Raw genomic sequence first — 10,639 nt, forward strand, 5'->3', positions numbered from 1 at the left:
CTGGGTGTAAGGGATCCAAGGAGGCCGAGGGCTGGGTGTCCTTGAGCCTCTGCTGGATGGAGCCCTTCCCCGACCATCCCAGGAGCCAGGACCACATCCCTGCCCCTGTAATTAAGTTGTCGGTGCCTCCCGTCTCCAACGAGCCTTGCAGGGAGTAGCGCTGATCAAGGATCTCCCCTGGGCGAGGGAGGGCTGCCCACAGCACCCACGGCATGAGCCTCTCTTCCCACAGCCAGCTCGTGTCCCCAGACCCTCTCACTCAGACTCTTGTCACTAATTGCCCTGGGAGCTTCATTAGGGCGGTTGCCACCAAACTGGCTCCTGAGTCACTTTCCGGGAAGCCGGCTCTAGTTCTGACCCTCTGTTTTTCCCTCTCTCTGCAGGTGGATCCCTGGTACCTGATGGTCTCTGCCCTGTGGTCCAGCACCATCCCACCCCGAGGGTCGCCTGCGCGGACCCCCAGCCCGCGGCCACGGACCTGCTGCCGGATCCCACCTGCTGGGACCGAGGGCCCTGGAGGTGCCGGTGGGTGAGCAGGAGCGCGAGGCAGCGTGGAGCATTGTCATGGGATGGCACGGGATGGCACAGGATGGCACAGCACGGGGAGCCCAGGGGTGGGGACGGGGCTGTGCTTCCCCTTGGCAGAGGCTGGCGAAGGTGGAGTTATTGGTTTGCTCATCCCGGGGAGCTGGTCTGACAGGAATTGGAGTGACATTGGGGCGCAGCAGGTTTGCAGCTCCTGTGGGTTGGTCCTGGTCCTGCTCCTGCTCCTGCCCAGCCGAGTCGAGACCCCAATGGATCCGGCTGCCAGCGCAGGGGGTGAGGGCAGGGCAGGCACCAGGAACACTGAGGAGCTCTGAGGGCCTGATCCTGGCCTGGCGAGGATGTGCCGAGTGGGTGAGTCCGGGTTCAGTGGGGTGGTTGTGCCAGCAGGGTGCTCCAGCATTGCCCTCCTCCAGGGGAAACTGAGGCACAGAGGAAGGGGAGCTGAGGGGCTCAGACGGAGCTGGGCTGAGCACTTGGGTGACAGTGGGTGCACACAAAGAGCAGCCCTGGGGTGGCTTCTTATGGGGGAACAACCTGTCTGCTGTTGTGGTCACTCCTCAAAGCACCGGGAGCCAAAACCCAGCACTGGAGCTGCTGTTGAAGGGCAGCTGCTCTCCCCAGACCTTCCTCCTGGCTCCGGGGAGCCCCAGCCCTTCCCACGCCTGGCAGTGTCGCTCCCTCAGAGCCAGCTGGAGGGGTGGTTTGCATAGCAAGGCTGCCACCTCGTCGTGTCCCCTGGGGCTGTCCCCAAACACCCGGTGGGACAGCTCGGTGCTGGCCACCCCACTCCAGCAGCTCCTCGCCCACCTCTCCTCACCCCGGTGTCTCAGGCCACCTCGATCCTGGCAGCCACCAAAGGCTCCTCATGAGAACGGGGCTCATCCTCCTCATCATCGGGCACCTCAACTTCATCACGGTCGCCCTTGTCCACGGCATCGTCCTCCGCTTCGTGGTCGACTCCCGGGACGCCGTCTCCCTGCAGTACGGCGTTGCCAATGCCGCCTCCGTCGTCTCGGCGCTGCTGGTACCGTGGGGCGCACGGGGGGACGTGGTGGCGCGTTGGGTGCATCCAGGATGGGGGTGGATGTTCGCGGGGGGCACAGGAGGATGTGGGATGGATGTGGTGTGGAAACAAGGGCGGCAGGAGGTGGGATGCAGGACAGACACAGCCCCGTGACCCTTTCACTGCTCCAAATAAGCCTTTCTGGCCCCAAACTAGTGGGGTGAAACACACGGGGGCTTGAAACCGGGGGAGATGGAGCACTGCCCAGTGTGATGCCGAACTGGTCAGAGGAGCTTTCAGGGACAATGTCAACAGGGAAAGGAGGTCGGTGTCCTTGGGGTGGACGGCCACGTGTTGCTGACCTCCCGTGCTTCCCTGCAGACCATCTCCTGTGGAATAGCTGCGCTCATGCTGTCCCGCTACCTCGCCCCGGCCGCCCTCGTAAGCACCCGCAGCCCCTTGCCTGCTCCTGCCTGTCCCCATGGGGCGTGCGGCCACCACGTCCCCCGGCTCGAGCAGCCTCCTGGGCTCCGGTGCTGGACGAGCGGCCGTGCGAGGCCCTGGTTTGTGCTGCCTCTTCTCTCTCTCCTGCAGAAATGGGCGGTGGTGGCGCTGAGCGCCAGCAGCAGCCTGGGCTGCGTGTGCTGCCTGCTGGCTCTGGCCGCCTCCGTGGGGCTGACGCTGGGCAGCCAGGGCCGGACGCTGCTGGCTCCCTGCACCGACGTCGCCGTCGCCCGCGACTGCCCCTTCGATCCCACCCGTGTCTACGTGAGTCCCGGGCGGCTGTGGGTGCCGGCGCTGGGGATGCGGGCAGGCGTGACGCCCCGTGTCCCCGCAGAGCTCCACGCTGGCCCTCTGGACCATCTCCCTCCTGCTCGACGCGATCGAGATCGTCTTCGGCATCCGCTGCCTCCTGCTCGCCCTCCACCTGCTCCGCCTCGGCCGCTGCTGCCCCGCGACGCACCACAGGAAGGTGACTCCTTGTGCCAACCTGCGCCCCTGGGACGGACCCACCTGGGCTCGGGGGCTCCCGGGGAGGGTGGGATGTGCCAGCCCAGAGCCGTCGCCCCGTCCCGCTCTCAGCAGCCCCTCTGCTCGCAGGTCTCCTTGCAGGCGGCCCCCGTGGCGAGCGCTGACGCCGGGCACTGCCTGGGTTTGCTGCGGCTGCACAGCGGGGAGGACGCTCGGCTCTGAGCGGGGACAAGACTGACCCTGGGGATGTGCCCCAGCCAGCCCTCCCTGGCTGCCCCCCAACCCGACCCTCGGACGCCGCCGGCCAAGACGAGGGAGCCCATCGCCACGGCCTCGGGTCACCTGGGGCTGCGGAGAGCAAGGTGACCAGGCTGGATCCGGAACCTGCAGGGGAGAGCTTTGCCCTTGGCATCAACGATCCCTTTCCCAGCACCGACTGCACTGACACAAACTTTATTCTGCAGGTATTAAAAGACCAGAGGCGCGTCCCCTCCCCGCGCTCTGGCCGTGGGGCTGTGGGGAGGGGGCTGGCCTCACGGCTCTGTGGGCATGCATGGGGGGTGCTGGGGGGCCCTGAGCCACACGGTCACTCAGGCCGTGTCCCCGCGCCCACCAGAGCTGCAGCGGTGGCTTTGCTGCCAGCCTGTCCCACCGGGATGGGTTCTTCCCCTGCTCCGAGCCCCCAGTGCTGGGGTCACTGTCCTCGTTCGGGGCAGACCCTGCCTCCATCCTTCCCTGGCCATGGGATCCATCACCCCACGCTCCTCCTCGGCCGGGCTCTGGATCTCTCCCCGTGAGGGGCTGCGGGGATGTGGCCGTGGGGACTGGGCAGGGGTCGGTGAGCGGCTGCGGGGCTGGGAGGTGGCGTGGGGCGGTGGGGACGGGGGCTCCGCGGGGCTCAGAGCTGCACGGCGCCGCTGGGGTCGCACTGCAGCAGGCGCACGATGGACGGGTCACTCTTGGCACCTTTGATGAACTCCTCCAGGGAGAGTTTCCCTGCGAGGGGGGACACGGCTCAGCCTGGCAGCCACCGCCCCATCCCAGGGCACCCACTGGAGCGGGGACCCCCGGCACCCACCCACCCGCCCGCCCGCGATGGGGGCTCCCCCGCCGCCCCGGGGCACCGAGCCATTTAATCAGAGCGCGTGCCGCTCAGTCTAAGACCCCCGGATTTAGCCATGAGACCTTTCTGTTAATCCCCTCCATCTCCTCTCATTTACCGTCATTATTGGTATCCATCTGTCGGAAGATTTTTTCCGTTCTCTTCTCCGGGGTCGATTCATCCTCGGGCATGTTCATCACCGAGGAGACCATTTTGTAGATGGCCTGGGGAGAGGGAGACGGGGATGAGGGGGGGTGTGGTGAGGTCCAGCCGTCACCCGCCTGGGACAGGGAGCAGGGGTCTGGGTGCCGTTCGACACCTCGCGTGCCGTGGGGCTCCGGGGAGCTCGAGCTCCCAGCGCAGTCGGGATGGGTGCGAGTGGCAGCCCCAGGGAAGCAACCCGGCTGCAGGAGCGAGACGGGAGCAGCTCCCGCAGGGAGGAGATGCCCACTGAGATGCCACCACGACGGCCTCACGAGTCACCTGCCGATGCTGATGCCACCGAGTTGAGTTTTGGGCGAGGAGAGCGTCTCCCATGGGGCTGTTGGTCACACATCTCTGCCCCAGGGTGCACCCAGCCCTCCCCGGGAGCACGGGGAGTGGGGACAGCGTGAAGACAAAGGGTGACAAAGGGGTGTCCCTGGGATGGGGAAGGACCAGGCGATGCCCGGGGACAGGGTGACGGCTGCAGAGCTCTGCGAGCGGCTCCCTGCAGGCAGCCGGAGGCTCCATCCCAGGCACAGTCAAGCCCTGCACTGGGGTAAAAGGGGGGGACACCACTGTCATGCCAGGGTGACACACAGCACCTCGTGCTGGGGAGCCCGGTACCTGCACGATCTCCAGCATCTCCTCGCGGCTGATGTAGCCGTTGCCGTCCAGGTCGTACATGCTGAAGGCCCACATGAGCTTCTGCTCCAGCTTCCCGCGGGAGGTGACGCTCAGGGCGATGATGAACTCTCGGAAGTCGATGGTGCCGTCGCCGTTGGTGTCGAAGGTGCGGAAGACGTGCTCGGCAAACTTGGATGCGTCGCCATAGGGGAAGAAGTTGGCGTAGATCTTCTTGAACTCCTCCACGTTGAGGATGCCCGAGGGACAGTCCTTCAGGAAACCCTTGTACCAGCCCTGCAGCTCCAGCTCGGAGAACTCGGTGTTTTCCCGCAGGTCCTGGAGCATCTCGGGGCGCAGTTTGCTGTTCTGCTTCCCCATGGCACTGGGGCGCGCCAGCCGCCGCGGGGTCGCGGGCTGCAGCGGGGCTGGTGGGGCTCGGGGGGGTCCTTGGTGCTACAGGAGGGGACGGGGACGGGGCAGTGCTCCCTGGCAGCCCCCGGGCACCCGGGCAGACGCAGGCACCGACGCCAACCCCTCCATCCCCGCTGTCCTCAGCTGACCACCAGGCACCGGGCAGCGCCAGCCCCCTGGCGTTTGCGTAATAAGCCCTTATAGCTCGTTTGCATAATATATAGGGGATACGGAGCAGGGGAGGGGGCAGGACGAGGAGGGGAGGGGGCAGGATTCAGCCCCACGCTGGCTGGGGCTGCGGGTCCAGCCTGGCTTTGGGGCTGCCCAGATCTGGGTCAGCTCCCTTGGAAGGAGGGTTATTTTCAGCTCCTCTGTTAATATTTGATGCCTCCGGCTGGCGCGAGAGCCCCAGGGAAGGCTGGGGGCTGCAGGTCATGCTTGGAGCCCCCTCCTCGCTTCGGGGTGCCCCCACTCCTGGGAGACCCATCGCACCCCATGCCCCTGGAGCCACCCCCGAGGAGCACAGGGGGGCTGGGGGGGGTCAGGATGGGGTCCCAGCCTCCTGTCATGCAACCCAGGTGACAGTGAGGAGGGTTACAGGGTCCCCCAGGGATGCAGTGGGGCAGGAGGCGGGGGCGTGGGGCACCCGCGGGGCTGGGGGCTCTGCAGGGCTGGGAACCTTCCGTGGGGTCGGGCAGGATCAGCATTGAGCCCAAAGGGTGTTTGGGGACTGGGATTGGGCAGCAAACATGGAACTGGTGGTCAGAGCTGCTGCAGTGGTGTCTCCCCATCCCATGTCGGGAGGATGCTTGGAGAGGGGTACGGGGTGGGGGCTGGCACTGGGGGTGAGGAAAAGGGAGAGATTTGTGCCCTCAGGGCTGGAGACTTTCCCAGGGGATGTAGGTGCTGAGGCTGCGGGGAGAGTTGAACCCCGGGGTGGGGGGTGCCCTCTCCCCTCTGGTAATCTTCATATCTATTTTAATCCCCCTCTGTGAGAGTGACAGAGGGCACAACTGACGCAGGCTGATTTGAAAGCATCCCATTTCCTACTCAAACCCAGCCCTAAACGCCCCCCCACCTCTAATCCCCAGCGCTGGAATGGATTGCAGGAGGGAGAGAGGATAATGCGGGGTGTGGGGGTGCAGGCAGCGCCGAACTCTGCCATCAAACACCAAGTGATTTACAGGGTCCCTGGGGCTGCGGCAAGTGATTCCCACCCCATCCCATCCCATCCCATCCCATCCCATCCCATCCCATCCCATCCCATCCCATCCCATCCCATCCCATCCCCTACCCCTCCTCTTCATCCCCTCCACCCCAAACCTTTGTGTTTTCTCAGCTCCAGCCTCCTCCATCACCCCTTGCTCCCGGCAGTGGTGCTGGGCACCCCAGCTCATTCTCCCAGGGCCGGTTTGGGGGCTCAGCTGTGTCTCGGGGGGAGCAGGATGGTCCCCTGGGGGGGTCAGAGCCCCAGAAGAGCCGGTGCTGGCTCCCACTGGCCCTGGGCTGGAATCCCGGCGGGATGCGCAGCAGGGATGCTGTGAGGAGGATGCTGCTGCTGCTGCGATGCCTTCCCCGCTGCCTGCGGGGACAGACTTGGGGTGCTGGCAATGCTCTGGGTGGGAGGTTCCCCCTCCTTGTCCTCCTCCTCCGCCTTCTTCTCCTCTTCCTCGTGGGGATTTCTGCAGAAATTTCCTGCGTTGCCATAGCAGCCACACAGGGGGCTGCAGGGGGACCCTCCTGGGGGGCAGCGGTGCCCCTGCACCCTGGGGTGAGCTGGCTCTGGGGTGGCCTCGGCTGCTGTCCCCAGGCTGGCAGGGCTCAGTGGGGCACGGGGCTTGGCACACCAGGGGGTTGAGGATTTGAGCTCCAGCCCAAAAATCCAGGAGCATCCTCACCCGCAGAGAAACCCAGGCATGACCGTGCCCCCAAAAGGGACAAACTGACCATCCCCACAGCCTGTCGGGCTACTGGGGCGAGCTGGGAGGAGAGAAGGCAAAGCAAGGGGCGCTCAGCCCCTGCCGAACCAAACCAGGGTCTCCCCAAAGCCCCGCAGACCCCTCTCCGCGGGCCCACGCTGACCCAGGGCTTGTCCCTGTCCCCACGCTGCGGAGGACACTGTGAAGGGGACCAGAGCCGCTGCGGGGTCGTGGGGCAGGGGCTGCAGCACCAGCCGAGGATTAAAAGCAAATGCCCAGATAATGAGGATCTTTGGTAAAAAGCCCATTTGTATAATTTAAATCTCTAATAGGCTTCCTGGAATACAAAGTCCTTTGTGATGCCTGGTCTCGCTCGCTCGCTCCATCTCCGCTGGGCGCCGTGGGGATGCGGGGATGTTTCATAACCGTGGCTCCATCCTGGGTGGCTGCATCCGCGCATCCTCGCGTCCCCATGTCTCCATGTCCCCATGTCCCCACGTCCTCATGTCCCCACGTCCCCACGTCCCCACGTCCCCACGTCCCCACGTCCCCATATCCCCATGTCCCCACGTCCCCATGTCCCCATGTCCCCACGTCCCCACGTCCCCACGTCCCCATGTCCCCATGTCCCCATGTCCCCACGTCCCCACCAGCCGAGGCTCCTGGGCTCACGCGCGGTGGCATCAGGTGTTCGGCAGGGCCGCGACACGGAGCTGGGGCGTGTTTGGGGGTGACGTGGGCATCGGTGGGTCCCCAGAAGAGCCGGGGTGTGCGGCTGCAGCAGGGCTGGGGGGTGGAAGGTGCGTGGGGGGCAGCTCAGTGCCCGGTTCTCTGTGCCACCTCTGCAGAGCTGCGCTTTCCCCATCGTGGAGGCGTTTGTCACCGTGTCCCGCGGGGCTCCCCGAGCCGCGGTGGGGACAGCCCCAGCTCCTCCTGCCCGGGGGTCTGGGGGCGCTGAGCCCCTCCGGGCAGCCGGGAGGTGCCCGGGGGCGGCTGGGGGGCTGCAGCTCGTCCCGCTGGGTCCCACCTGGGGCTCGGGGGCTGCTGCGGGGACACCGGCGCCTCGAGGGGGCCACGGCCCCGGGGGAGAGCGGGGGGTCTGGCTCGGGGGCGCCCGGGGGGGGGTCTGGAGCCAAACTCAGCCCTTGTCTCCCCCTCGAGAGGGACCGGAGGGGTTTAAGGACATTGACGCTGTCGCCAGTGCCACCGGCGCCAGCCCCGCGGTCCCTCTCCGGCATCGCCGCCCGAGTCGGGGGCTCCGGGGGGCTCGGGGGGCACCGGGAGGGGGTCCCCTCGGGGTCCGGGGGGTCCCGGCTGCAGCCCGCGGCGCGGCCGGCAGGGGGCAGCAGCGGCCCGAGCTGCGCCGGGACTCGAACCGGGGTCCCAGCGGGGCCCCCGAACCCCCTGGAGCCACCGAACCCCCAGGTGCCCCCTGAACCCCCGGACCAAGAGAGCACCCCCTGCACCCCGAGAAACTCTTGCACCCAGAGAAAACCCGCTGCACCCCAAGAGCATCCCCTGCACCCCAAGAAACCCTTGGACCCAGAGAGAACCCGCTGCACCCCATGCACCCCAAGAAACCCCTGAACCCAGAGAGCAGCCCCTGCACCTTCCGAACCCCTTGAACCCAGAGGGACCCCTGCACCCTGCTAGCCTGGCAGGCAGCAACCCAAATCACCCCCCAGCCCCCCCTGCACAGCCCTCCCCCCGTACCCCACAGCATCCTTACTGCCCCCACGCTCAGCCCCCGTGCAGCTCTCCCCCAGCTCTGCCGGGTCCCCCCACCACGCAGCGTCCCCCCACGAGCCAGGCTGGGGCTCAGAGGCCCTGGAGCAGCCCCTGGTGAGGGTCCCCAGGGGTCAGGTCTGCGATGGGGGGCTCGGTGCCTTTGCACCAGGTCTTGGGGTGTCACAGGGAGGTGCAGGCGGTGGTTGAGGGTGACTGAGCGGCTCCTGGGGAGCAGCAGCAGCACAGGTTCTTCCAGAGCCGCCAGCATCGTTCTATCCCACCCCTGTCCCCTGGGGATCCCGGGGCTGGGACTGACCCTCTTTGGGGACAGCAAACCACATCATTTCCCTCATGGGGCGCACAGGAGGCAGCCTCAGCCAAAAAGGGCCTCGTGCGATGGCCTTAACCCCAGAGCGCTGGCTTAGGGACAGTTTTCCATGTCACAGGGACATGGCATCGGGGCTGAGCACCTTCAGGGTGAGGGGGGACAGGCGCCAGGCGGGAGGAAGAGGATGCTTGGCAGCCTCCCAGATGTCCGTCTGGGGGATGCGAGAGGGAAGAGAATCGACTGGCGAGCCTAAGTGCGTAATTAGAGCTGTGACTTAATTGGCACGCCAGGGACGCGCGATGGGCGCTGCGTGACTTGAATAGCGATGGGCTTGGTAGGGGCCGAGGAGGCTCCGTGCCACACGGGGAGGCGACGGGAGCTCGGAAGGGACCAGGACACCCCAAAAGGCTTCACCCAGGGGTGGGAAAGCAGAGGGGCTGCTCTGTGCACTGGGAGGCAGCCGGATCCTGAGCCCCAGGAGGGGCCACCAGCCTGACTGGTGTCTGGGAAAACCTGCCAAAGGTGGCAGATGCCACAGGCCGGGAAAGAGCAAGCGTTTCCTCTTTACTGGGAAAGGGTGAAAGGAAAAAAACAGGCAATTATGGTGTTAAAAGTGTTCAGTCTCTGGAAAAATACCAGAATACATCAAAACCCTCTTGTGGGAGCCTGGAAGGTAGCAGGGTGATGGGGACCAGCCCTTCTGCATCTGCCAGGAGCAACTGGGGCAAAACCCCAGCCGCATCGCTCGCTGTCGGCACAGGACGGGTCCAGCCCAGCTGACACCAGCCTGGGGCTGGTGAGGAGTCCGGCCGCAGGGCATTGCCCTTTCCCTGTTGCAAAACCTCCATCTCGCAGCTGCCGGGGGATTTGGGGCTCCCCGTGCGGAGCCAGGGAACCATCACTGGGGAGCCAGGGAACCATCGCTGCGGAGCCAGGGAACCATCGCTGCGGATACAGGGAACCATCGCTGTCCTGCTGCGACTTCGCAGTTGCGTTTCAGGGGGTTCGGCTGCGCCTGCCTCAGAGCTGAGGGCTCCCGGTCCCGCTGCGGGTGCAGAGCCCACGGAGGGGTCACCGGCAGCAGCCCGGCACGCAGCGGGGTCTCGTGCCCAGCCTCCTGCTCTGGCAAGGGAAGGCCAAGGGGAAGCAGGAGCGTGGCCTGCAGCCCCCCCTGCACGGCTGTGCTCAGACCCCAGCTCCTTCAGCCGCGCTCGCCAGCACAGACACGTGCGGCTGCATTTGGCGAGGGCTGAGCCCCCCCAGCCCAGGGCTCCTGCACCTTCTCCAGTGCTGAAGTGATGAAATTTTAATCTGCTGCTGGGCAGGAGATGAAGGGAAGGCATCGCAGGCTGTTGCCCGGGAGCTGCAGCCACACACCCCAGCGCTGCCGTGGGGCGCGGCGCGGGCACAGCCCTGGCACCACCACGCTGACTCTGCACAGGGAATTATCGTCTTGGGCTGAGTGGTGGAACGGCGCCGGGCCAGGGCTCAGCAGGATTCAGCTGCCTCCTGGCTCTGGCAGGGGCTGTCGGGTCTCTCTGGGGCGATGGGTGTCTGTTGCTTCTCCAGGAAGGGACAGTGGCTCACAGGACACGCCAGGATCTCCTCTACTCAAGGGGACCCTCAACTGGGGCACCACGAGCCACAAACCCAACGACGGCACCACAGCAGGAGGATGGGACGGGGATGGAGGCTGCTGGGGACGAGTCCCCCTTTCAATCCCCCTTGGCCACATGTGGCTCTGTTGACACCACTGGTGCCGAGCAGAGAATCCACCAGTCCGTAACCCAAACAATGGGGAC

The 10,639-nt window shown here is 66.1% G+C and overlaps 2 protein-coding genes across 2 annotated transcripts; one reads left to right on the forward strand and one right to left on the reverse strand.

Annotated features, from left to right (window-relative positions):
• The first annotated feature begins 724 nt into the window (after nucleotides 1-724).
• TMEM54 (transmembrane protein 54) lies at nucleotides 725-3,084 on the forward strand. Its single transcript, XM_069875029.1, has 6 exons — nucleotides 725-897; nucleotides 1,377-1,570; nucleotides 1,931-1,990; nucleotides 2,144-2,317; nucleotides 2,388-2,522; nucleotides 2,651-3,084. Exons 1-6 carry the CDS (start codon nucleotides 885-887, stop codon nucleotides 2,741-2,743), a joined length of 669 nt encoding a protein of 222 aa, XP_069731130.1. The 5' UTR covers nucleotides 725-884; the 3' UTR covers nucleotides 2,744-3,084.
• A 256-nt stretch (nucleotides 3,085-3,340) lies between these two features.
• HPCA (hippocalcin) lies at nucleotides 3,341-5,085 on the reverse strand. Its single transcript, XM_069875030.1, has 3 exons — nucleotides 4,452-5,085; nucleotides 3,742-3,847; nucleotides 3,341-3,517 (listed from the first exon to the last, which is right to left on the reverse strand). Exons 1-3 carry the CDS (start codon nucleotides 4,827-4,829, stop codon nucleotides 3,420-3,422), a joined length of 582 nt encoding a protein of 193 aa, XP_069731131.1. The 5' UTR covers nucleotides 4,830-5,085; the 3' UTR covers nucleotides 3,341-3,419.
• Between the last annotated feature and the right edge of the window lie 5,554 nt (nucleotides 5,086-10,639).

The sequence above is a fragment of the Phaenicophaeus curvirostris genome, chromosome 23, assembly GCF_032191515.1.
Source record: "Phaenicophaeus curvirostris isolate KB17595 chromosome 23, BPBGC_Pcur_1.0, whole genome shotgun sequence".
In the NCBI taxonomy this organism is placed as follows: domain Eukaryota; kingdom Metazoa; phylum Chordata; class Aves; order Cuculiformes; family Cuculidae; genus Phaenicophaeus; species Phaenicophaeus curvirostris.

Excerpts from the sequence above, each read along its gene's own strand:
- TMEM54 (XM_069875029.1), top strand. Across the intron at positions 1,991-2,143 it reads ACCTCGCCCCGGCCGCCCTC|AAATGGGCGGTGGTGGCGCT; the intron begins GTAAGCACCCGC and ends TCTCTCCTGCAG. Across the intron at positions 2,318-2,387 it reads TCGATCCCACCCGTGTCTAC|AGCTCCACGCTGGCCCTCTG; the intron begins GTGAGTCCCGGG and ends GTGTCCCCGCAG.
- HPCA (XM_069875030.1), bottom strand. The coding sequence starts at position 4,829 with ATGGGGAAGCAGAACAGCAAACTGCGCCCCGAGATGCTCCAGGACCTG. Across the intron at positions 3,848-4,451 it reads AGATGCTGGAGATCGTGCAG|GCCATCTACAAAATGGTCTC; the intron begins GTACCGGGCTCC and ends CCCTCTCCCCAG. Across the intron at positions 3,518-3,741 it reads GATGGATACCAATAATGACG|GGAAACTCTCCCTGGAGGAG; the intron begins GTAAATGAGAGG and ends CCCCCCTCGCAG.